At 55.3% G+C, this 24,932-nt stretch overlaps 9 protein-coding genes across 9 annotated transcripts; 5 read left to right on the top strand and 4 right to left on the bottom strand.

Annotated features, from left to right (window-relative positions):
* Nucleotides 1-296: 296 nt before the first annotated feature.
* Nucleotides 297-3,381, top strand: ORC4 (origin recognition complex subunit 4; the record flags this gene model as incomplete). The annotated part of the gene is made up of 7 exons (XM_076676749.1): nt 297-1,703; nt 1,774-1,962; nt 2,033-2,269; nt 2,350-2,634; nt 2,706-2,835; nt 2,910-3,094; nt 3,172-3,381. 7 exons carry the CDS (start codon nt 297-299, stop codon nt 3,379-3,381), a joined length of 2,643 nt encoding a protein of 880 aa, XP_076536208.1.
* A 760-nt stretch (nt 3,382-4,141) lies between these two features.
* On the top strand, nt 4,142-4,519 carry JCM15063_005992 (uncharacterized protein; the record flags this gene model as incomplete). The annotated part of the gene is made up of 1 exon (XM_076676748.1): nt 4,142-4,519. One exon carries the CDS (start codon nt 4,142-4,144, stop codon nt 4,517-4,519), a length of 378 nt encoding a protein of 125 aa, XP_076536207.1.
* Nucleotides 4,520-5,398: 879 nt separating this feature from the next.
* On the bottom strand, nt 5,399-6,801 carry PRE8 (proteasome core particle subunit alpha 2; the record flags this gene model as incomplete). Its single annotated transcript, XM_076676747.1, has 7 exons — nt 5,399-5,414; nt 5,497-5,706; nt 5,806-5,964; nt 6,036-6,217; nt 6,300-6,373; nt 6,591-6,688; nt 6,770-6,801. 7 exons carry the CDS (start codon nt 6,799-6,801, stop codon nt 5,399-5,401), a joined length of 771 nt encoding a protein of 256 aa, XP_076536206.1.
* A 1,491-nt stretch (nt 6,802-8,292) lies between these two features.
* Nucleotides 8,293-11,706, bottom strand: JCM15063_005990 (uncharacterized protein; the record flags this gene model as incomplete). The annotated part of the gene is made up of 8 exons (XM_076676746.1): nt 8,293-8,725; nt 8,791-9,017; nt 9,082-9,950; nt 10,010-10,301; nt 10,370-10,776; nt 10,844-10,901; nt 10,963-11,156; nt 11,238-11,706. 8 exons carry the CDS (start codon nt 11,704-11,706, stop codon nt 8,293-8,295), a joined length of 2,949 nt encoding a protein of 982 aa, XP_076536205.1.
* Nucleotides 11,707-12,713: 1,007 nt separating this feature from the next.
* Nucleotides 12,714-13,924, top strand: JCM15063_005989 (uncharacterized protein; the record flags this gene model as incomplete). The annotated part of the gene is made up of 5 exons (XM_076676745.1): nt 12,714-12,902; nt 13,053-13,358; nt 13,421-13,457; nt 13,514-13,771; nt 13,845-13,924. The coding sequence occupies 5 exons, from the start codon at nt 12,714-12,716 to the stop codon at nt 13,922-13,924; spliced, it is 870 nt and encodes a 289-aa protein (XP_076536204.1).
* A 1,664-nt stretch (nt 13,925-15,588) lies between these two features.
* Nucleotides 15,589-17,455, top strand: JCM15063_005988 (uncharacterized protein; the record flags this gene model as incomplete). The annotated part of the gene is made up of 3 exons (XM_076676744.1): nt 15,589-16,425; nt 16,509-17,253; nt 17,337-17,455. 3 exons carry the CDS (start codon nt 15,589-15,591, stop codon nt 17,453-17,455), a joined length of 1,701 nt encoding a protein of 566 aa, XP_076536203.1.
* A 75-nt stretch (nt 17,456-17,530) lies between these two features.
* ATG12 (Atg12p) lies at nt 17,531-18,212 on the bottom strand (the record flags this gene model as incomplete). The annotated part of the gene is made up of 5 exons (XM_076676743.1): nt 17,531-17,552; nt 17,620-17,657; nt 17,729-17,791; nt 17,863-17,999; nt 18,080-18,212. 5 exons carry the CDS (start codon nt 18,210-18,212, stop codon nt 17,531-17,533), a joined length of 393 nt encoding a protein of 130 aa, XP_076536202.1.
* Nucleotides 18,213-18,620: 408 nt separating this feature from the next.
* On the top strand, nt 18,621-23,852 carry KOG1 (ubiquitin-binding TORC1 subunit KOG1; the record flags this gene model as incomplete). Its single annotated transcript, XM_076676742.1, has 11 exons — nt 18,621-18,800; nt 18,874-18,924; nt 18,993-22,094; nt 22,161-22,269; nt 22,333-22,575; nt 22,647-22,864; nt 22,946-23,166; nt 23,239-23,358; nt 23,431-23,507; nt 23,586-23,752; nt 23,817-23,852. 11 exons carry the CDS (start codon nt 18,621-18,623, stop codon nt 23,850-23,852), a joined length of 4,524 nt encoding a protein of 1,507 aa, XP_076536201.1.
* A 213-nt stretch (nt 23,853-24,065) lies between these two features.
* JCM15063_005985 (uncharacterized protein) lies at nt 24,066-24,738 on the bottom strand (the record flags this gene model as incomplete). Its single annotated transcript, XM_076676741.1, has 2 exons — nt 24,066-24,458; nt 24,553-24,738. The coding sequence occupies 2 exons, from the start codon at nt 24,736-24,738 to the stop codon at nt 24,066-24,068; spliced, it is 579 nt and encodes a 192-aa protein (XP_076536200.1).
* Between the last annotated feature and the right edge of the window lie 194 nt (nt 24,739-24,932).

The raw sequence follows: 24,932 nt of genomic DNA, 5'->3' as shown, positions 1-24,932 counted from the left end.
GACGAGCGACTTGAGACAGCAATTTGCGCTCACGACGCGTCGCGTCGCGTATCCCCGAGGTTTTTCCCGCCATCTCTCGCGCAGACAGTGATCACAGCCGCCCGTTCGCACGCTCTCCCGCTCTCCATCTCTCCCAGCTGTTTTCTCTCTCTCTCTCTCCGCCGTGCCCTTCCAATCTATCGACTAGCTATCTGCCCGCTCACGCTGTGCCGCCCGGCGACCCACTTTTGCTCGAACCTCTTCGACTCCTCGCACCGCATTCCAGCGCCTTCTCGCCTCAACACAATCAGCACGCCATGGCCAAAGCCTCAATCGTTGGCTCGATGCGACCTCGTGAATCAAAGGACTCCGACTACGCAGTGAGCCCGAAGCACACGAACCCACGAACGCACCTACCCTCGCCTGCGACCACACCGACGCGCTCAACCCGCAGCACCGGCAAGGCAGCCTTCTATGTAGAGCTTGACGGCTCGCCGAAGCAGGTTGCAGAGCAGAGGAAGAAGAAGCGCGAGGAGCGCAAACAACGAAAACTACAACAGCTCGCACCCGCCTCTGACGATGAGACGGACGAATCGGAATCGGAAGAGGAAGAAGAGGAGAAGGAAGAGCTTAAGCCTACACCAAAAGCGCCAACAACCCCTCGCAAACGCACGAAACCCTCGACCCCTATCAAGAAGACCTACTTGCCTTCCCCTGCGAAATCGACTCCGTCCCGCTCGCGTGTGAGCGCCCACAGTTCAGACGAGTCTTCCGATGAAGAGAAGCCAGTCGTCACCCCGAAGCGCAAACGCGTAGCCGAATCTCTGCAACTCATTACGCCCGTCTCGACACCGTCCAAGCGACGCGCTCAGTCCTCCGCCGCGCCACGAACCTCGTCACCTCTCAAACAGTCCACTACTCCGTCCAAGAGGCGCGTATCAACCGTCGTTCCCGACTCGGACGAGGAAGTCCGCATCACTCCGCGCAAAACTCCCTCCAACAGACCGAAGCCTGTCACGCCCACGCCGAAAACAACGCCGACGGCTGCTCTCATTCCTCGCTCTTCTTCGTCGACTCCCTCAAGGTCTTCGCTGCGCAAGCAGAATCTCCCACCCAATTTGGCCGAGTTGAAGAATGCGCCTGCAGCTCTCCGCAATCGGCTTGTGGGATACCACATGGAAGATGAAGGCTACGGAGTCCACGTCGAGACCAGGGAGGAGGAGGAAGAGAGCAGCGAGGAGCAAGATCAGGATGAGGATATGCAGGCACCGGGAGTCGCGATCGAGCAGAGACAAAGAAGCGAAAAGGGTCTCGCTATCAACAGTCTACCATCTGTGCTCGACGTTGAAGACGATCCATTCATATCCACTCAACTTGCTCCGGAGAACGCGGAATACATCCTCCCAACTCCGCCTTCAACATATGATATGTCCACCGCAGACGCGACTGTCGATGGCGTCGAGTATTCCGACTCGTTCCTTTGCAAGCACGTACAACGTCAACTCGGGGTTCTGACCGGAGCCATTCTCCCTGAAGCTCAGCTCCCACTCGATGCATCCACACCCACCTTCGATCGCGCTCACGGTGTCATGGGCTATCCGATGCTCCCGGGTGGATATGACGAATGGGAGAAGCCTCTGCGAGGATGTCTCGACGAGGTCGTTACGAGAGGAATGGGCAATGCGATTGTATTGCTCGGTCCGCGCGGAGTAGGCAAATCTATGGTCAGTTCCTCCTGCTTTCTTGCTCTCAAGCTTGAACCGACTTTTGACGGAATCTCCTCATGTGCAACAGCTTATCGAGCGAACCCTCCGCGTCATGTCATACGTTCACGAGGACAAACACGACTTTGTTACTGTCAAACTGTCGGGTCTCGTGCACACAACCGATCGACTCGCGCTCCGGAGCATCGCCATGCAGATGCGTGATCAAGGGTTTAGGAGCGTGGGCGAGACAGAGCAGGATCTCCAAGAGGGAGACTATGTACGTCTGCCCACATTCTACCATCGAGGAGAAAGCGATCACCCAAACTGACGGATCCTGGTATTTGCAGTCCTCGAATTCAGCGACGATGACGACACTCCTCCGGCTGCTCGAACCATCATCGAACACGAGCGTCTCTGACGCGGATTCCCGCAATGAATCCTCGAAGCCAATCATCCTCATTGTCGACGAATTCGACCTGTTTGCCCTGCACCCTCGTCAAAGCTTCTTGTATTGCCTACTCGACATCGTTCAAGGAAATCGACGCCGAGGCGGAGTTGGAGTGGTCGGTGTCTCTTCCCGAGTCGTGAGCTGCTTTTCATAGCGCCTTGTTACTTCAAAGCATAGACACTGACGGTTCTCAATTTGTGTATTCTTCCTCCGCAGGACTGTCTGTCGCTGCTCGAAAAGCGTGTGCGATCCCGCTGCCAATCTCACGTCTTGCAAATGATGCTGCCGTCGTCTCTCTCCGACTTTATGTCTCTCGCCAAGCGCCTCATGTCGGCCGACCAGAGGTTGTGGGAGCTTGTCAAGGGTGCGGAAGCTGGCCAGTGGGCCTCGCGCTGGAATCGAGAGGTCGAACGATTCCTCGAGGAGAAAAAGGTCAAGGATCACTTCGAAGGAATCTGGAGGATCTCTGGCAATGTGCCGACCGAGCTGAGAAGTGTTCTTGTGAGTCAGATGATCACCTGGCATTGCATTTGGCCGATTGTTCAAAAGCTCATCTCGTGCCCTTAACCCAGACCCATTTCTTGTCTCGCCTCGACCACAAACTCTGCAACTCTTCGTTACCTGCCCATGGTGTGCCTCGGCTCGAGGTATCTGCGCTCAAAACGCAAGACTCTCAACTCGTTCGCGATGCAACCTTGAAGGGTGAGTGTCTCCCGCAAACTCGCTCACTCCCTCGAATGGTCGAGACTGACTTTTGACTGTCGGATTTTGCACAGGGCTCTCGAATGTCGAGTTGACTGTCCTCATCTCGTGCAAGCACCTGTCGGCCTCGACGATCGATTTCCAGAATGGGTTCAACCTCGAAATGGCCTACGACGCCTACTCGCAGTGGACTAGATCCCTTGAAGCAAAGGGGAAGCGAGTTGGCAAAAGTGCCATGACGAGGGACACTTTTTGCCTTGTCAGTCCTCGCTCATTCTCATCTCGCGTTGACCCTTTGTGATATGGGAGCTGACGTTCAGATTCGGGTTCGAGTAGGCGTTCGATTCCCTTCGTTACCATGAAATCATCCTTCCTCTCTCGACGACTTCCACGATCGTCCCTCCCTCGACCTCATACCTTGCTCCATCTCGTTCGATCCCGTTCAAAATGCATCGACTCGTACCTCGAGAATCCGACATCACGCTCGAAGTTGGGAACCGAAGACATCTCGATGGAGAGCTCAAAAAATGGTGTCAAGGAGCCTGAATATACCCATAACCCCACCTTATCCCTTATATACGTATACCTCTTTGTTTCAGATTCACATACCCAACCTCTTGCATATCTACAGTCTTGACGAACTCCTTTATGTCCTTTCTCCTCCTGTTGACAATGAATAATCCACTCTCGCATTCTCCTGTGCAACCTCCTTGCGGGGAACACACACTTTCTCGCACCATCCGGTCGAGTGTTGAGGCCTGAGCTTTTGCGCAAGGATCGTAGTCGTCGCGCCGTCGCGTTGGGACCCCAACGTCGCCTCTGCTCTTGTTTCGGTCCATAAGACTCCTTCTCCTCTTCCGTCAGAGCGCGTTTTTGGACCACCTGCTCCTCGAATTCGACTTGCTCCAGATCTTCCAGGATCTTGACCAATTTGTCGTTCGAATTCATTTCGTCGATTAGTTGCTCTCGTCCGAGCTGATCTTTGGTCTCTTCGGTCAACGACTCGAGAATCTTTCGTGTCCTCAACCTGGGATCGATAACGCCGAAATGCCACTCTGTTGCGCCGAGAACAATGTCGCCATTGAGGAGTAATTGGCTCGAGTTCGCTTTGAACGGATCGTTCATCACGAAAACACAGCCAGCTTGACCGTCGTGCTGTTCAAGACCAAGCGCCTTGAAGAAGGCGTCGACTTTGTGGACGAAGACCTTGATCTAGTCCCGAACAGCTTCAGTGGGGGGCGAGACCAGATCAAGGCCGTGGTCGACAAGGTCAAGGCGTGCTTGAGGAGCTGGCTGTGTTTTCGTCATGGAGATTCTGTTCAAAGCGAACTCCGGCCAATTCCTGCTCAACGGCGACATTGGTCTCGCCTCAACAGACTGGTACCTCGGCACTGTCGATCCGAGGAAGCGGACGCGACAGGTTCTCGAGTCATTGACGGACGACAACCGGGACCAGCTCGGACGAGAGCGACTGCTCGCCGACATGAATTCGAATGACAAGTTGGTCAAGATCCTGGAAGATCTGGACCAAGTCGAATTCGAGGAGCATGTGGTCCAAAAACGCGCTCTGACGGAAGAGGAGAAGGAGGTTTACGGTCCGAAACAAGAGCAGAGGCGACGTTGGGGTCCCAACGCGAGGGCGCGACGACTACAATCCTTGCGCAAAAATGTATCGAGTCAATGAGCGACAATATCAGAGATCAACTCGGACAACGGAATTGCGACGATCAGGACGAACCCTCTCCGGAGCATTCGCTATCGCAGTCAAAACGGGGCGGGGCCGGGGGTAAAGGAGGGCCCGAGAGCCAGGAAGACGAGACAGACCGCCGAGAGAGAGAGACTGAAAGATTGAGAGAGAGAGACTCACCTGTGTGGGTGATTCGACACCTCTAAAGCGATGGTTGAAAGAGGCGGTCGACGTGGAGTGATGAGAAGGGAAACAAGAGCAGAATCGTTCTCGCCCACCTCTCGATCTCTCTCCCCGTCAGAAGATCCGCGGTACATTGCGGAGCGACGAGAGCAAACGAGAGGATCGTGCTGATCGACGTCAGAGGGAATTTCGCGCGTCCGTTTCGCACAGTCTCGAGTTGCTCACTCGCCCATACGCTCTTGACGCATAGAGCAGGCTATAAACGAAGCTGGCGACCCCTGAACGTGAGTCAAGTCGGTACGAGCCTTGCGCAGAGTCGAGAAGGGCGCGCGCAATTCTGTAACGCGCATTGTGCCCCCTTGTCCTTCATCATGCTGTTTGACTCGCTGAGTCGCAACCGTCTTCCTTGCACTCGCCTCCAAGCCGTTCGGCGAGACAGACAAGGGGGCACAACGAACGGCTTCGAGGCGTGTCCAAGGAAGACGGTTGCGACTCGGCGGGCGAAACAGCTTGACGATGGACACGGGGGCACAATGAAGGCGAGCCGAAAGTCAAGGCGTATCGATTGAGGTGATCGTCACAATAGATCACCAAGAGTCACATCAAGAACTGTTTCTACATCTCGAGTTGGATTGATTTCGGCGTCCCAAAAACAAGACAAAAACTCGATCTACACCTAATCGAAAAAGCTCGTTACAGTTGCAGGTAGCTGTCATCGTGAATCAAGCGAGAGAAATCAGTTTCCTTTGAATTACTCGTCCAAGCGAGGCAAGAAAAAGAGGTAGACTGACTCGGCAACTTCTTGTTCCGTCAGTTTCCTAAATCCGGGACTGCCTTTCAATCCGGTACCGTGACCTGTCGTGTTGAACGTCTCGTCGGTAGGTTGAGTCGAAATGATGCCCAATTCGATCGTCTTTTCATCCATGACACCTTCGAATCCTTCCTTGAGAGTCAAGAGTGCAGTGTGGATCGCATCTTCGAGCGAGAGATCATCGTTGTACCTTGTGAGAACAAAAGAACAAAGAGCAATGCCGATTAGATCGAGAGTCAGCTCAAAAGTTGACAATCGAGAAAGTTGCGACTTTGTAGGGGGAATTTACCGTTTCTCGAGGAAAGTTTTCGCGTTGACTTGGTTCTTTCCGATCGCGCTTGCTTTCCATGCCCAGAACGAACCGGAAGGATCGACTTGGTACAGGGTGTGACCTTTGGCGTTGTCGAATCCAGCGACGAGAAGTGAAACTCCGTATGGTCGAACACCTCTGAAAGGACCGAATGTGCATAAGCTTTCTAACGCACGGTCGATCCCGGACAACGCGAAGATGGTACGTACCCGGATTGAGTCGCGTCTTGCATGACGGTAGCGATCTCACCCACCATGACTCGTGTGCTCGGGTATTCGCCGTAGATCTTCCAGTACGCTTGTGCCGACTTTCTCGCCTTGGCAACCAAGACCCTGAAATCGGGACCCATGCCCGAGTACACCATGCCGATATTCGGACAGATCAAGGCGACCTGGCACACGTTGCGAATACGAGGGGTCCGCAAGTCAGTCACTGTCAAAAAAGAAAGAGGTGACTAGAAAGACAATGCTTACCTTTTCGAGCATCGAGTCGTCGACTAATGGCGATGGGGCCTTCTTCGAGGTTGCGACGACAATTCCATTCGTTGCTGTCGAGTGCGCAGAGGGGGACGCGAAATCGTCAGTATTGGGTACCTCGAGACGCGTCCACTGCGCTCGCCGGGCTTGATGTCTCGTACAGCTCGTACGCAGCCTGTCCTGGCGAATCACGGAGCAGTGACTCAGGTGCGCCGCGTCGGAACGGCGTCGTCATGAGTATGCTCCACGAGCGGAATCCACAATTGCGTTCGGCGAAAGAGGCCTCACCTTTGATTCCCAAACTGAGAGTACCTTGACCGACTGCAGCGAGTGCGTGTTCAATCTGGACCAGCTTGCCCGAAGGCGAGAAGGTCGTAAGCGAGAACCTGACATCGGCTCATCGGTTTCGTCAGCACCTAGAGGAGCTCGTTCCAAGACGCGAAGATCTTGTTTGTGCGCATGCTTACGAGTAACGTCCACCTGCTTCGGGAGCTGCCATGGTCGAGAGTTCGGGTTGATGAGATTACGACGACTTCGAGCTTGTTTGCTATTCGCTACACGCGAGAGACTCGGGATCGGGTTGTAGAAGAGTGTGAGAGCTCGATCACGAGCTAAACAGGCGGCAAGTAGAGAAAGGTCGTGGGGGTGGAGCAACGAGAGGAAGCGTCGTCACTTGCGCACCCTCTTACTCTCGCGCTCCGTCATGATCCCTACAGCTCCCTTTACTAGGGCCCAGCTCTTACTGGACACGCTTGGTTGGTCTGTCAGCTTGTCCCAAATTCTTGGCGTTTGTAGCGATGTCAGCCTCCATGCTCTCGGATATGAGTCGCTACATCCTTCACGTCTCTTGCGCTGGTCCGGGTCCGACAAAGCTGGAATGGGCGAGGCCTCACAGCTTGTATAGCGAGCCGTACTACGTTATTCTCCACTTCGCCCTTGCACCATTTTTCCTCGAGCGGGTCGCGTCATTCTCTCGCCTATTCCTCGTCGAGTTCGACCTCGAATTCGTTCCCCTGGACGTCTTCGCCGAAATATCTCCCTGACTCGGAACCGGGATCCCAAATTCAGCCTCGCTCCGAGCTCTTCTCTCGTTCGATTTCGGAAAGGCATTCCCCTCTTCATCGCTGAATGTTGCTCAGCACCATCGGTGGCCGAGATGGCGAGCGATCCCATGCAAGACGAGAACGAGGGAGTCAATCCAGGTCGCTCTCTTGGGAACTCTGTGCAAGATCACGCTCAGTCGCCTCTCGAAAATCGTGCACATTCGTCTAGCACGGACTCTTTAGACACCGCTTCGTACGTCAAGTGTTTCGCTTCTATCGTCTTTTTGTCTTTGAGTGCGCAAGCCTGCTACGACGTCCCATTTGCCCTGACTCTCCTCCTGATGTTTCTCCCTTCAGGGACCGGCTTCGGATTCATGCTGTTTCCTTCACTCAGTGATCGGTGACATGAGGTACCAAATACGAATTTCGTCTCTGAACTCGACCGAGCTCGTTTTTTCTTCTTTGCAATCAAAAGCCTCGAGCGGCCCTTTTTCTTCGATTCGCGAATTGGCAAAGTGAGAGCAAGCTGGCGCGAGGCCTCGATCGTAAACGACTCAGGATCGCTTACCGGCAAACCTTGTTCGATGATCATACGAGGGTAGTCTCAGCCGGCAAGCATCTCTCGACCCGGTCCGGGTTTTGAGGATTGCGTATCTTGCGCTCGGTCACTCACCGATGCAAGCGACGAGATCGATGGGAGAAAACAAATGTTCCTGTGAGGCAGATCCTACTAAGTTGGTGTAGAGCTACAGGTAATGGATGAATGAGAAACAGAGGAGAGGGGCAAGGAGGGAGGATTCGGATGAGTATGAAAGATGCTACACTAAAGATGTGACTTCGCTCGGATGGTCGATACATGAGGGGGATGCAATATTAACGAAGGAAAGAGGAAAAGAAGTAGGACGCAGACTATGGAACATAAGCGAACGAAGAGGAAAACAGGAAATCTAGATTTCTCGACGAATTTTTTCGAGAGTTGCGAAAGGATTCACGAGCGCTGCCACCGGGGTCGGTTTCGAGTATCCGACGAGGCCAGATCCGGTACCTCGTCGTTCGAGCCGGTCGACATCGTCACCGTCTTGAATGATCCAACGCTTGCCATTCGACGATTGTCGGTCCTTGTACGTGACGCGTCGAGTTGCGGTTGCAGTCTCGACCTTGACCCACACGGGCGAGGTAGTCGTCGAGGCGACCGCAGAGGTGGTCGAAGGTTGAGTCGATGAAGACTTGGGCGTGTCCTTGCCCGGTGCGTAGATGAAGGGCGCGGCACTCTTGACAATGCTCCAGACCAAACCGCCCGAGGAAGACGTAGTTGTCGCGGCAGCGGGAGCCGCGGCTTGCACGGGTTTTGTCGGAGTGACAGCAGCAGGGCTAGCGAGCCTGAGATAGGTTCCCGAATCAGTTCAGCTGAAACAGAATATTTCGACAAGAGAAAGCAGACGCACTGAGAAGCAGGAGCCATGTAGACTTGAAGCTCGGCGAGTCCGGCATTCTTCGTTGAAGAGCTGACTTTCGAGATGTACACCTTGATCGACGTGGTGCTGACGGTTTGGGCAAAGTTGATGGTGAGGCCAGTCTGGGCACTGTTGGGCAGCTCTCCGAACGAGACTCCGGAGCCGTCTGCGAACGTGATGTTGCCCGCGAGAACTTGGTCGGCAAGGTTAGGTCGGTCCTGTCAATGTAGAACGAGGTCAGTGAAAGCTTGAATGGCGATAGCAAATCGGAAGAACACTCACCCAGAGAACAAGCTGGTTGAAGTTTTGCACACTCGACCACGAGAGCGTGAGCCAAGCGCCAGCCTTTTCGCCGAGGGAAGCCCACTCTTGCGAGTTGTAGTAACTTCCTCCGGGCATGTAGCCTCCAATGACACCATCGTTCGCGCCGCGAGCAGTCTGTCCACTCCAAAAGGTTTGAGTCGAGGCCGTGACAGTCGCCTTCAGCGCGAGATCCTCAAGCGTCGACGAGGGCGAAGCTGCTGCTGCGGAGGAGGTCGAGGTGGAGGAAGCCGGGACCGAGCTCGACACGACGCTAGACGATGAGGTAGCTGAAGACGAGACGGCAGAGGACGAGACGGCAGAGGACGAGACGGCAGACGACGAAGCGGCGGAGGAAGAAGCGGCGGAGGACGAGACAGTAGAGGACGAAACGGCGGCCGAGGACGAGACGGCGGAGGAGGATACTCCGGTCGAAGATGCTACAGATGAAGAGTCGGCAGAGGACGAGTCGGCAGAGGACGAGACAATAGCGGAGGACGAGACGATGGCGGATGAAGAGACCGCCGAAGATGTCGGGACGTCAGACGACGAGACGATAGCGGAGGACGAGACGGCAGAAGATGTCGGGACATCAGTCGACGAGACTGCCGACGACGAGACTGCCGACGACGAGACTGCCGACGACGAGACTGCCGACGACGAGACTGCCGACGACGAGACTGCCGACGAGGATGCGACAGTCGAGCTTGCAGATGCGGAAGCGCTCGAAGTTGAAGAGACAGCCAACGAAGAGGCGGAGCTGCTTGCGTTGACAGGTCCCGAGCCCGAAATCATCATGCCTGTGTCGGGTGCGACTTGGCCCGAAGCTAGGATAGCGCCCGGTTGTTGACCTGGACAGAACGCAAGTCAGTCGAAGATACACCACCTCCGCGAGACTGGGGAGACGCACAGATCAGGAACACGAGCGGGAAATTTTGCATGTTGTTCTGCATTTGCGTGCCGGGAGTAGTCCACTGGTCGTAAACGAGAGCCTGGGACGAAGGAATGATCGGGAAGCATGCTGAAGAAGGATCACCGCCAAAGTTGGCAGCGGAAGCGTCATTGCCGTACACGTTGCCGTTCTGGTGACCAGCGATCGCGACGGCGTAGCCAAAGTAGCCAGTCGAGCCGGACTTGAAAACGTTGTTGCGCACGGTTCCTCCGAAAGTGCGGGCGGCGGTTCGGTTGTCAGATCCCCAGACCTGCGTGACAAAGCATCATGATCAGTTTTATGTTCGACGGGACATTTGTACGAAGATCCAGGGCGTACCATGCCGCCAATAGCGATTCCGACTTTCATCATGTTGGTGTTGGCAATGAGCGTGTTGCCCTCTACGACCGTACCGGTGAAAGAGCCCGACCAAGGGTTCCAGTCGACCATGTTGATACCTCCGAGGGGGCGGCGGTTCGTAGCGACGATCGTGTTACCAGAGATGGTCGAGCCTTCAGCTCCAAAGACAACGATACCGCCATCGGTGCAGTCTGTTACAGTGTTGCCCGTCACAGTCGATGCACCACATGCCATCGAAATACCGTCTGCCCATTCTCCAGGACCGACGTTGGCCGAGGGGTCCGACTGGCGTTTCTTGAATTGATTGCCGTTGTTGGGCGCGTATCCCGAGGGTCCGACTTGGTTGTTCTTGACGATCATACCACGGCACTGATTTTGGTATCCCTCTATCATGTAGCATGGTGCGTCAGTCGAGGCTACCGTTGAACAAGCAACAAATCGAGTACGACATACCGATACCGTGGAGGGCAGACCAACCGCGGGGTTCGTAGATGTGGCAATCCTGGATCACCTGTTGTCACGACAATATGATGAGTATATCTACTTGTATAAGCCGGTAGTTTCGAGCGTACTTGGCCTTTGGTGTTGCCTCCGAATTCAATGAGTCCGATTCCTTGCGGGAGCCATCCGAGCTTGTCGCGCGCGCCGTAGATCTGGACGCTCCTGAGCGTGATTCCTGAGCATTGGTCGCAGGGTCCGAAGATGGCGCACGATTGGTCCGAACCCGTCACCTCGATAAGGGCCCGCGTGTCATCAGTCGGGTTGCCTAACAATTCCGAATCAGGAAGGTCAATAATTTTTTTTCCGCTGATGTGTAGCAATTAAACGGAGCTTCTGACCGACGAACCTTGGGTCGTAAGTACTTGGTTGGGGGCAGTGTAGAAGATGGCATTCGTGATCGAGATGTGAGCGCCCGGGCATAGCTGGACGACCGCACCGGCTCCTCCGTAGTAGAACGCGGCGTTGATCTCGACGTCAGTTGCGGTCGAATCGAGACAGGTCGCAGCTGTAGTCGTTGCATTGGTGGTGCTCTGTCGCTTGACGACCGAGCGTTCGAAGATCTCGTCGACGTCGACGACCGAGTCGAGCGATCGCGCCTTGACCGCGGCGGAGGCCGAAGCTGCGGCCGCCATGGCGTTGATCCGGTTCAGAATGGATGCATCGATGTCCTTGTAGTTTGGTAGGGGGAGACTGGCTTTCGGGGTCTCACGCGAGCGCTTGACATTCTCGAGTGGTCGAGTACCGGTGGGTCGAGCGCAGGCGAGAGGGGAAAGAGCGAGGAGAGCGATAGACACGACCGAAGGGATTGAAGGCATGGTTTCCGGCGGTGAGAGTAAACGAAGGAAGGTGTCGAGCTAGGCGACACGGAGACTAGTTGCTCGGGGAGAAGTGTTGAGAACGACTGGGCCGGCCAGAGGTTCGTTGCGACGGTCGATAGAGGACGGTCTGACGAGCTTGACGCTACCGGGCGATGGCTCGAGGGACAGAGATGGGGCGGAAGACAGAGACTTGGAAAACGAAAGATAAAGGGAGAGCAGAAGGACACCGAGGAGCAGAAGCGGATGGAGGGTTCTCGCTTTTCATTCAGTCAGGGCTCTTTCTGTCTCTGGTGCGTCAAGCGTGGACGATCGGGGACATTGTCGAATTTGGGAAGATTGAGCGAGGCTTCGCGCATGGACGCCGACGTCGGCTCGCGGCAAGTTCAGCGTGCGCCGGAATTGCAAACCCATTTCCGCGCCCTCGCACGACGTATCGGGACAGTACGCCGATCGCAAATGTCCTGCGAGTCGAATGTGCATCAGCTCGACGAGGAAGGTCCATTGAGCGATATCCGAATTGGGCAAAAAATCAAGTCCGGATCAAGGAAGTTTGGACCTTACGACACACTCCGCGAGAAGCCGCAGCGGTCATTCGGCTCTGCTTCTTTTTGAAGAGCGACTGAGTCGGATTAGCGCGAAAGACTCGGCAACAACGTTTGTCCATAGCGTGCGCGCAGCTGTGCCCGGCCCGCGAGCACTGGATCAAACTCTCTAGAATCTGACGCGCCTGATCATGTACCTAGGGATGCATGAGCCGGCTCAAGCACGATGAGCGAGACTCACAGAGCAGCGGCGGATATACATAGGCCAAGCCTCACAGACCGTTGTGGAGCATGCTTGGTGTGCGAGAACGATCAGAGCGCCCACGCGCGCGCGCTCTGATCAGAGCTTCTATCCTTACATCATTCCTGCGACAGGCTCTACTCGGTCGCACACTGATCTTCCACGCCTTCCCTCGATCACTACAGCAGCGGTGTTCGCTTGCTGCGACGGGTTCAAGCGAGATGCCAATCACAAGCGAGTTGCCGGGCCTCGACTCGAGACCTACCGCGACTACTGGCGCTGCAGCTACTTCTAGCGCCCTATCTCCGGCTGAAGCGACTCTGGTTCCCCCGCAGAATGACGGAATGGTTGAAACCGGACATGAAGAAGATGAATCATCCGTCGTGCAATGGACTGTTCAAGAGCTTCGCGTGAGTTGCTAGACCGCCCCAGTGCATCGACTTGCTGGCTCTCGGTGCTCGGCTGCAATCATAGCTGCGCTCGTGCGTGTTGATGAAGTGGACTGCCCTGAGCTGATAGCTGATTAATTCCCCCATGTCCACCCCCACTATCACTTTCAGGAGCTTCTAGACGAGGCTACGGCGCTCAAAATCAAGGGAAATGCCGAGTTTGGCCACGGACAGCCCGAACTCGCCCTCGCAAGCTATCGCGATGCGCTAGGTATTCTCCCGCCTGCTAGCTCGCAGGATAAGGGCAAAGGGAAGGCTGTTGCGCTTGACGCCAGTGGTTCGATACCCGAATCATCGACTGTTGCTACTGCGAAAGATCTCGGCGAGGCAAACATATCGGATGCCGACAAGCTCAAGGACATCTCAGCCCTGAGAGCGATTCTCTACGCCAACGTCGCCGCTTGCCTGCTCAAATTGGTCAGTCTGCGTCATTCGCGGAGCAGACCGAGTGCTAGGCTGACACTGCGATTGTAATGTAGAATCGATGGCGCGAAGCCGTGACAGCTTGCGATCAAGGTTCGCTTCTGTCGATGATTCCAGCAACTATTCCCCTGCTGAAACACTTGCCACAGCACTCAATGAGAATCCGGATTCCTTCAAGGCACTGCATCGGAAGGCGCTCGCGAATGAATCGATAGGCAGCTGGTCCTCGCTTTCCGCCGCCCTCGATGACTTCAACAAGCTCGCAACACTCCCGGATCTTACGCCACTCCTGTCTCGCCAAGTGAAAGAAGCCCAGACTCGACTACCAAAGCTTATCGAAGTGCAGCAGCAGAAGGAAAAGGACGAAGTCCTAGGCAAGCTCAAGAACCTCGGAAACACAGTTCTGGGTATGTCAAAGCTACTTCGATCCCGATGCGATTGTGTTTCGCGCTCACTTGATGGCTGTTCACCGACCATCAGGTAAATTTGGGTTCAGCCTCGATCAGTTCAAGATGACGGAGCAGCCCGGAGGCGGTTATTCGATGTCGTTTCAGCAGTAATTTGACATTTGCTCTTGACGCTCATTTGCTCCGGGAATCGGATTGAGCCCATGCGAACGATGAAGTTGAATCAAATGCGAGGCAAGCTTCCCTCAGCTTGTCCTTCCCCATTGTGAGCTATGGATCAACAATCGAGACAGCGGCAAGCCATTGTTGCAAGAGACCGTGCCATCTTGGTGCTGAGCAACGGTCATCTTGATGCTGAGTGCCGGTGCTCTTGCTCCTGCTTTCAGCACTCCCTCCTTCTTCCGATTTTGAGACGTCGCATCTCTCGTTGGCTACCTTGATCTTCCCCTATCCCGCTCCAGATTCATCCTAATATCGCGTCTTCCTCCTCGTTACGAGCACCACAGTCATTCGAGAGTTTCTTCTCTGGGTTATGACTGGTTTCGACGAGCACGAATTCCCTGTTACGGCTAAATCGTACAGGTTTACAGCTTACGCCCTGCTGGCTCGATCTGCTTTTTTGGCACCCTAAAGATTCAGCCCGCATGAACATGTGCAGAATTTGTCCTGACCGAAAAGGGGCTCAGCAAGGGTAGTGCAACAAACAGTTAGGATAACCTTCGAAGCCGTCCTCGCAAGTTTCACTTGAACGCACCGAATGCCAAGCTGCACTCGTACACTTGCGGCCCGAGAAACTCAGCTTCCTACCCGAAGTCGACCGCCCCGGCGTTTGAGCGCCGCATACGTTGACGCTTACGTTCCTCGACCTCGTCTCCAGACGGCCGGAAGCTCGGTCCAAGATCTTGCGCGACCTCGGCGTGAGCGTGGACGTTCACAGTACCAGAATACCAGGGCGAGCGACCTTAAGAGGAACTAGAGAGCACGTAGAGAGCACGGGCCGCGAGTGCGCGAGCGCGTCTACGCTTACGGCGCGGGTGATGTATGACGAAGGGTTGATTGAACTCGTCCTGAACGTTGCAAGACCCTGTCAAATATCTTCCTGTTCGGTATGGGTTGACCCATCCTGTCGCCGTTTCATCCTTCGCGACGTCAAAGAAGCAAGATCGCGGCACCGGGGCTATTGGATGATACGCAGGTGATTCGACCTAAAAGTGGCGGTGTAGACCACGGCGAGCAGATAGAAGCCGTCTCGTCAGACTTGTTGAGAAGGAGAGGCTCAGCATTTAGCAAGTATGGTCCTGTGCTGACGAGGCAGAGGCAAGGGTACAAATAAACCCGTCTGGTTCTTCTCTCTTTGGGCAAAGGATCGCATAAGGCGACCAGTACCACTGCATGCTTCGCCTTGTCTTCGTCCACGACATTTTCGACGAATTGTATCCCGGTGAGCACCAAAGCTGGACATGCAGCGTACAGGCGACAGCCCGCGCGGTGCCGGCTCGAACTTGGTCTGTTCCAATTTCTGGAAGTCTTGAGAGGACAATCTTGTCAACAGATTTCTTTTTTCGTTGACAACGCACATACCGCCTGGCAACGATCCTGAAAATTCTCTGAGGCGCGATCGATGGACCTTGCTTTGGATCCGACTCACCACATGTACCAGGCGTTTCGTCCTCGAAAGGGCAGTTATTACTTACGAAAGTAATGTCTCAAAAATTTCGCCGCCGGCTGCCGGCCGATTTGATGAGATCACTCATCAATGAGCGACCGTCTCCGGCTACATTGGAACCAGACTCGCGCCTAGACCACCCGACAGGTCTATGGCGCCAAAGCGCACTGCTAATGGTCCGCCATCGCTTAGGCAGCGGAAACGTACGAGGTCGACTGTTGGACAACTCGGCGCAACGACTGCCGCGGACGACACGGCACGCTTGATCGCTTCGCATCACTTGGCAGAGCACGCTGGAGGAGGGGCTACCTATCTTGCGATCAAGCAACAGAAGAGCACCGTCGTTCCTCTGAAGCACCTCTGTATTGAACAGGCGGCACTCGCCATCTACGAGGTCGTTCGCCTGAGCAGCAGCAGCGACGTCGGGAAGAAGAAGAGCTCGAACGCAGTCGGTTGGGATCCGCAACGAGATACGACGACCAGAGCTCCTGTCATCGCTATCCAACATGCGGTTTCTCACCTTCCCGAAGAAACGGCCAATCGCTTGCTCGCTCAAGTCTTGTTCTTGTCGTACCAAGCTCTCCAAGTACCGAACGATCCGGGGGTCAGCGTTCTGTCTCTAGCAGCGATCTTCTTTTCCGATCGAATTTCTCGCTTGTCATTCGCCTCGCTTGCCGTCCCATCTGTTCTCCTAAACCGGATACATCTGTGCACTGCTCTCGTCGATCTCGACCTCTCGCATTCGCCGACTTTGCGAGACGTGTCGTTGAGCAAAGTGCTGGCGCAACTCGCGCTCCTCAGCCGCATCAACCTCAAAGCATGTACCAAAGTCGGAGACGAATCCATCAAAGCGTTGTCGCGCGCTTCGGGAAGGAATCTCAGAAGTGCCAATTTGTCGTTCACTGCCGTAGGAACTCGAGGGTTGTCCGCGCTAGTGACCGAATGTCCCTCGCTCGAAGTGCTCAAGCTGGAGGCAGTCGGCAACTTGGTTCGTCAAGTTCTCGAGCGTATGCTGCAATGTCCACGTTGTCCTGAAACTTTTTGTGAGATTCCAAATCGATTTCGAATCAGAACGAGAAGAACGTCAACGCGATCGTCGAAGCTGCCATGTCGAATGCTTCGGCTACAGCTTTCCCGCTATCGAGGTTGCAATGCCTCAAGCTGAAAAACACACTCGTGACCGACGCGGCACTCGGTCGATTACTCGCGCTGTGCGCTCCTACTCTGGCTCGACTCGACCTGTCGTACACTCAATGCAAATCGCTCGACCTCGTTTCGGCAGCGCTCGAATCGCTTCCCGAATGGCACCTCACCAAGATCTGTCTATCGGGTCTACCTCTCACGCCCGCTACCCTCGAAACCTTTTTTCGTATCGTCGCCGAGAGACCAGTCGAACAACGCGAGCGGTTCAAAGTGCTCAAACTCGGATCGATCCCAGCTTCATCGACGAGGGCACCAGGGTTGACAGACGATGTCTTTAAACGGTTGATGCCTTCACTCGAGTCGTTGACTGGACTGGAATCGTTGTCATTGTTTGGCAACATTTACCTCGCGAGGTCGGGTCAACCCATGACTTCGATCATCAGTCGGTTTGGCAAGCAATGCAGAGTGCTCAACCTGACGTCGATCCCAATCGAATCATGGATGCTCGAAGGGCTTGCGTATCCCGATTCGAACGGTGAATCGGAGGAAGGATTCGCTTCGAACCTCGAGACGCTCGTACTCGATTCGACTCGGATCGATGACGAAGCCGCGCAGTACTTGAGTCACTGCAAAAAGTTGAAAGGACTTCATGTTGCTGAAACTCGAATCACTCGTATGTCTTCCTCTTTTTGGTCTTTGCCCCTTGGAGCGTGACTACAAGATCAATAACTCCTACTGTGTGTGTGTGCGCAACAGCAAAGTTCCTGGACGTGATCCTCGAATCGTGTCCCGATCTCTCGACTCTCAACTTGACCTCGTGTCGAGGTGTACCGGTTACTCAACGAAGGACGTATTTTGATACTATTGATGCATGAAAAGAAGGATCGAAAACAGCAGGAATGAGGGTATTGCAGGCTGGAAGGGGTATAAGTACAAGGCAAGAGTGGGGATCAGCCCCATGCTTGGGTCGAGCTGGCGAGCAAAGCAGATCAGCGTCATGACGGATTCCGACTAGGTCAATTGGGTTTCGGGGGCATACCTGTAATTGACATTCAGTTGCCCCTCTGTACCGTAAGACTGTTTTGGCTGTGCACGTCAGAACGACAATGCGACTCACTAGGTGAATTCACGGGAGGAGAATGACGTACGGCGAGCAGACTCGAGATGACATCGTCAGGAGCCGGCGCAAACGAAGAATTGAGATACAGGAACTGTGGACCGCAGAATAATCAGCGACAGGGAAAAAAAGGGCGACGTTTGTGCAGACATGTCGACAACATACGAGGGGGTCCGAGGGTTTGAGATTCAGTTGGGTACGGAGAAACGCGTGCACGGCTTGAAACCGGTGACTCGCGGTAATCTTGAATACGCTCTGCCTCATGATGGGCGCGTTGCCCGTCGCTTTGAACCTGATGATGACTAGGAAATCGAGGTGGGGGAAATCCCCGAGCGAGTGAGCGATTTGCGAGATGGGACAGCTCGGATTCGTCGAGACATACCTTTGGCAGGGTCCTTTGGAGGTTTGCTCGGGTCAGAAGCATCTCTGAGCCTCGATCGAGAAGGGTCCAAGGTCGAGAAGGTGGATGGATTGCCGAGTCCGAGGTTTGGCGAGCCGGCAGCGCTCGAAGCCATGTACGACAAGAGCTGGTCGTCACCGGTGTAGCGAGATGTCAGATCGGGACAGTATGAGTCGTGTGGAAGATAGTCGATCGGGAGACGTCTCACCGCTCGACCTCGGCGCTCGTCCTCATCTCGCACCTGCTTGCTCGACTCTGTGTACAGATACCCACAGCGCCACTATCCTTATCTGCATCCCCGAAATCGGCTCTCCGATCAGACGCCTCGCCGAGTAACCCGTCATCTCGCCAGGCTTTACCCCGCTCGCGCAGCCTCGATCTCTGCCGGCTACTCTCACCGGCCGCAGCGCACGATAGGCTCGGTGAACGCTGTTCGTGTCTTCTCACCCGTCTCTCTGGCCTAGACCGAGCTGAACTTGGGTCCTTCCCCTCTCGCAGACGTCGGAAGCACCGCAAGCCTATCATGCCTCGAGTAGAGCATCCTCCACCGAGTGAACCTCCTCTCGCCCAAGTCGACTCGGACGAATGTTCAGACTCGGAGGACTATGACGAGTCGGATGCAGGTCACTCGGCCGACGAGTACCAAACTCATTACGGTCGTCAGAGTTACGGCGAATGGGACGAAGGCGTCGACATTGATTCCGTAAGTACTTATTTCCCCCATCCATCTCACGAGAGGACACGCTTCGAGGCTGACTCTCGAGTACTGCGGGCAGAACATGCGACATGGGTTTTCGGAAGCGTACTCGTCGGAAGAGTTCCTCCAAGTGAGTCACACCTCTCCTCCGTGCACGTATTCGCAGGATGCTAATACATGAAGGAACGCACACTGCAGGCGCTGGAGAAGAATTACTTCTTGTACTGGACCGACACCCGCCACGAACGAGTCGGGCTCCCCAAACCCCCTTCGTCCGACCCAGCCGATCACAAGATTGACTGGCGCAATCGAGATCGCATTCGGACTGCATCTGCAGTGCTCGTCGTGTGCCTGCGCATCGGGTACGACCCTCCAGATGTCATCAAGACGGACCCCTGCGCCAAACTCGAATGCTGGGTCGATCCTTACGCGCTTGCCAAGGACAAGGCGATGGAACGCATCGGCAAAAACTTGCAACAGCAGTTCGAGAACCTCGCCGCGACCCCGAAAACTCGTTACAAGCAGTACCTCGACCCACCGATCGAGGACGCGAAGAAGTTTTGCACGGCCGCACGCAAGACGGCCAAGAATGAACGCACGCTGTTCTACTACAACGGACACGGAGTGCCGAAACCCACTCCGAGCGGAGAATTGTGGCTGTTCAACCGGCAGTACACGCAGTACATCCCGGTCTCGCTCGCCGACATCATCGTTTGGATTGGAAGCCCAGCAATCTACGTGTGGGACTGCTCGGCAGCGGGCAACATTGTTGAGAAAGTGAAAGAGTTCAGCCTGAAGCGAGATCAGGAACTCGAGCGGGAAGCGGCATCAGCGCAGGCGCAGGGAGCAGTCGGCCCTGATGGTCAGCCTGCCGAGGCGAAACCGACAATTCCGACCGTGCCGTTCCGCGATACGATTCAACTTGGAGCCTGTCTCGGGCACGAGCAGTTGCCCATGAACCCGGACCTCCCAGCCGATCTCTTCACCTGTTGCCTCACTTCTCCTATCGAGATCGCCCTGCGCTTCTTCCTCTTGCGAAATCCTCTCAAGACGAACCTCGACGTCGACATGCTGCTCAAGATTCCCGGCAAACTCAACGATCGGCGCACGCCGCTGGGAGAGTTGACGTGGATCTTTACGGCAGTAACCGACACGATCGCATGGAACACTCTCCCACGCGACCTCTTCCAAAAGTTGTTCCGACACGATCTTGTCGTCGCCGCTCTGTTTCGAGGGTTCCTCCTCGCAGAAAGGATCATGCGGTTCTACGAGTGCACGCCCATCTCCGTTCCGGCCCTGCCGCAAACTCACAATCACCCGCTTTGGGACAGCTGGGATCTCGCTGTCGACATGTGTCTCGCCCAGTTGCCTGCGCTGCTCGAACATGAACAGCGATGGCTCGACTCGCTTCCACCGCAACCGCCGACTCTCCCGGATCAGCCCCCACCACCACTCCCGCCACCTCCGCCCTCACCGTACATCCATTCGACTTTCTTCGCAGAGCAGCTCACCGCGTTCGAGATCTGGCTCGAGCAAGGCACGGTCGCGAAACGGCGGCATCCGGAGCAACTGCCAGTCGTGTTGCAAGTCCTGCTGTCGCAAGCGCATCGCCTCAAAGCTCTGATCCTCCTGTGCAAATTCCTCGATCTCGGTCCATGGGCTGTCAACGTTGCACTCTCGATCGGTATCTTCGCCTACGTCCTTCGTCTCTTGCAAGCACCCGCCGTCGAACTCAAACCCGTTTTGATCTACATCTGGGCACGGATCTTGGCCGTGTACGAGAATTGCAAAGAGGACCTCCTCAAGCAGGCGTACCCTTCGTCCCGTTCAGTCGATCAAGCGCCTTACACTTACTTCGTCTCGGTCCTGCATCCTTCCTCGACCAACCAACTCCCACTGCCGAACGTCTCGGAACATCGGGCAATGTGTGCGTTCATCCTCGCCGTGTGCTGTCGGGACTACAGGAATGGACAAGTCGCGTGTCTTCGGGTCAACGTGTTTGAATCGTGCCTGGTTCACCTCCGAGACGAAGATCCACTCTTGCGGCAATGGGCGATCCTGTGCATCGCGATGATGTGGGACGAGTTTGACGAGGCGAAAGGGATGGGAGTCAAGGCTCGGGTACACGAGGTTTTCTGTAACCTCCTCCACACCGACCCGGTGCCCGAAGTGCGCGCGTCGGTCATGTACGCTCTCGGCACGCTGCTCGGGACAACTGGATCGAGTAACCCGGCGAAAAAGTTTGGCAGATCGGTCGCATGTTGCGAAGCCTCGTCGGGACTTTCTGCGAGCGAGCAGACAGACGTCGAATTGGGCGTCGCGATGGCAACCCTCAAGTCCGCGTCGGATGGATCACCCCCAGTTCGAAGGGAACTCATCATCCTCCTGTCGTCGGTGGTGAACGAACACATTGGGCAATTCATCATTGCTGCGTACCGAATGATCGTGGAGCGAGCGAACAAGGTCAGTGCGGGACAATCGGCGAACGGTGGTCTCGAGGAACGACTCGCATCAATCTCGGCGAACCTGAACGCTGCCGCCGAAAGCAACGAAGGTCCTTCGAATCCCGCGTTCCAAGCCACCATGTTCTCCTGCATTCACCAGGCCCTTTTCGACCTGTCGATCGATCCTCAACCCGAGATTGCCGAACTCGCACAACGAGTCGTCGATTTCATTCTCGAGCAACTCTTCGCTTCCCCGCTCGGACCCGCTGCGCGGTCAGCTCTCAACAACGCTCCCCCTGCTGCTTCCCATCCTCGCATCGCTCCATCACAGACACCTGCGACTGTGCACGCAGACCAGGTCCAAACGCGTGAACCCGCGCGACCTACCGGTCATCCGCCTCCAACAACTGGACTAGGAGGAACGATCAAACGAACTGCGACGGCCGTCAGAAGTCTCGCACACATGGCCCTCGATGGTTCGGCAGCTTCGACTCCAGCTCCGAGTCCACCACCATCATTCTCGTCGACGACGCGACTCAAGAGTCCGACGACGAACTCGACGCCGACGACTCAAACTCGGGTACCCCTTCAACAGTCTGCCTCGACCGACTCGTTACGACATTTGCAGATGCGAGTGGGGAAACCTGCGCTCAAGACTCGACTCTCGGCATCGATCGACCCTGCACAGATCGAAACGACCATTTCGCAACTCATTCAACAGGACGAAGAGAGGTTGAAACACCGCAGAACTCTGCCGGTGATCAATGCGGACGCTGAAGAAAATGGGCAGGTGTTCCCGATGAAGAGTACCTTCTTCGACTTTGCCCTCGAGTATTACAAGGAGTCTCAAATGCGCGTACGTTGTCCTACTCTCCCATCTTATGAATCTCGTCTTCTTGCTCAGAATGGTCATCTCCTGTAGTCGACCGAGGCGGATGAGCCAGGAAGTGTTTCGCACAATGAGCGGATTTGGAGACGGCAGCGCAACGAAGCTATCATCATCAAAACTCAACCGATGAAAGGTCCAGCGTGTAAGCTTCGGGGCTGAAGCAGATCATAGGAATATGAACTAATTCTCAGCGATTGCTTTCAAGGTCGCGCACGATGGGATGAGCAGGTCGGATTCTTCAGCAGCGAAGCCGTGCCGAATCGGATCATCTTTCATCAGTTCGAACCTCACTTGCTCTCGTCGGACAACAAGGGCAACATCGCTGTCTATGAATGGGAGAAGAACCTGCGAATCAACCATTTCGCAAACGGCACGCCCCCGAATGTGCCGATCACGTCTCTACGGTTCGTCAACGAGGATGACATAGCTCTCCTCTTGACGGCTTCTTGTAAGCCCCCGAATCTATTCGCACACGCGAGGCCTATCGGACTTGTGCTCATATGGTTGTATGACATTCAGCCGATGGCGACATTCGACTGTTCCGCTCGTACGAGTCCCCCGAGGACGTCAAGCTCATTTCGTCGTTCCAGGGCATCTCTGAAACTATTCCGACGAGCTCGAACGAAGCCGATGCGGGACTCGTGGTCGAGTGGCAGCAGGGAAGAGGACAAGTTCTCATGGGAGGCAACGTGCGATTCATTCGGATCTGGGATGCGACTCGCGAGACGATCTTGCAGGTGAGCCTGCCTCACGATATTTTGTCGTCGGATTCTGGTGGGAAATTACGCTGACCCTTTGTCACCAACCCGATCTTACAGGATCTTGTGACCCGTGCCAATTCGTGTTTGACATCGCTCACGTGCGATCAAGTCGCTGGCAATATCGTCGTGGCTGGCTTTGGCGATGGCGGAATCAAGGTGTACGATCGTCGGGTGGCGCCCCGAGACAATATGGTCAAACGCTACGTAGGAGGTCACCAAGCCTGGGTCTCGAACGTTCACATGCAACGAGGAGGCAACCGAGAACTCGTAACTGGCAGGTGCGCGATGTCTCTCTGCTGTGTCTCTCCGTCATCGCCACCCAAACTGAAGTGGAATCGTGCCTTGTGTAGTCTTGCCGGAGAGGTGTGTTTCTGGGACATTCGACTCAACGAGCCGATCAAAACGGTCAAAGTCCATCAAGGAGGAATGACGCAGATGACCGTGCACGAACATGCTCCGATTTTTGCCACGTACGTTCGAGCAATTTGTACTCAAGAAAAAGGGAGCGCACCCCTGATCTCGTCTCTTTCGGACCTTGACAGGAGTTCGGCTTACAACGTGGTCAAAGTTTGGGACATGAATGATCTCGAGCAACCCATATCCAAGTTCCGCAACACCTGTACGTGCACTCTTTCGGGCCATACTTGACCGGCGTTCAGCAGCGATGGCTCACCTGCGTGACCCGACTTGTTCTCAGCTGGTTTGCTCAACTCTCGCGCGTCGAGCATGACTGCGATGGCGTTCCATCCACACCACATGGTTCTCGGATGCGCATCGAGTGACGGCATCAAACCGGGCTCGACCGAGCACGTCGGTCATGTCAATCTATTCGAGATGGAAAATTATCGCAAGTCGATGAACCAAGTGAGCTCTTCGGGATCTCTGCTCTCCGCGTTGGGCGTTCAGTGCTGAACCATGTGCACTTTAGCTGTCGAACACTTTCTCGTGGGACGCATTCATCTGATACCACTTCCTGCGCTCGACTTGCCCTTAGTCTCACATGCCGCCTATTGTTGGATTGTCTCGCTCCCTCAAAACCCGTGCCACCTTGACACGCCTGTATCCTGCCATCTGATACACTCTTAGCGCTCGGGACTGTTTCGACTCGAATCCCTCTCCGCGCAGAGCTCCCGGATGCCGAGCTGGCATTAATTGCGAATCGAACGTAATGCGGATTTCAAGCCTTCTTGGGAGCTTTCGGTGGTGCCACCGCGGGTGCCTTCCAATTACTGTCCCACAATTGACCTGCCGGTTGTTCCATCGGTACTCGCATCTCGCGAGGCACGATGCCTTCGAGCCGAGCGTTCGTCGCATCGCTCTGATCCACGTTCTGGAATTTCCTGCCTTCAACCGCCTTGTGCCACAGTTTCTTGTCCGTCTTCTCCAACAGGTCGATCGCTTGACGCATCGAGGTGTACTTGCGTGCGAGTTCGTTCGAATGCGCTTCCCGCTTGTGACGTTGGTGTAACGCCCATGCTCGCGTGATCGTTTCGTGTACTTCGGCGGATGGTACGACTTTGTGCAGCGCTGCTAACCGATCAGCATCGGAAGGGGTTGATTCGTACAAAACCTGATCAGACGAGAGATGAGACTGATCAGATCCGCGTTTCTCCAAGTCGCTGCGAACGCATCCGCCGTGCGCTTGTGAGCGTGGTGGAACGTACATTCTTGATTGCCTCGACTCGAGAATCTCCTGCACCCTCTCCTGGTCTCGTGCCTCGGTTGACTTGAGCCGCCTTTTTTCGGGATCCTGATGCCGCGGCGTTCTTGGCTGTAGCATACGCGCGCGTTTGGACCGGTGTCACAGGCGAGCAGGATTGCAATAGTCGTGAGCTAGAAGAGCGTAGCATGATGTGGGTGAGATTGGATGTTGGCAGAAGCGAACTCTAGAACTCGCGAGATGGAGCTGCTTGCGGCTTGTCACTTGACACCCACGCCGATTGCTTCGCCTCTCATTAGCCATGATGAGCTAGCTCGCATCCTCGAGAGGCTTGCCTGCTTGTACCTCCTCACGCACGCTGCAGACGACATTGGCTCCTCGCCC

The sequence above is a fragment of the Sporobolomyces koalae genome (assembly GCF_050403365.1).
Source record: "Sporobolomyces koalae JCM15063 DNA, S_koalae_JCM15063T_v1_ctg5, whole genome shotgun sequence".
In the NCBI taxonomy this organism is placed as follows: domain Eukaryota; kingdom Fungi; phylum Basidiomycota; class Microbotryomycetes; order Sporidiobolales; family Sporidiobolaceae; genus Sporobolomyces; species Sporobolomyces koalae.
Note: the sequence above shows the minus strand (reverse complement) of the source record. Positions and strands in the feature narration are given on the sequence as shown.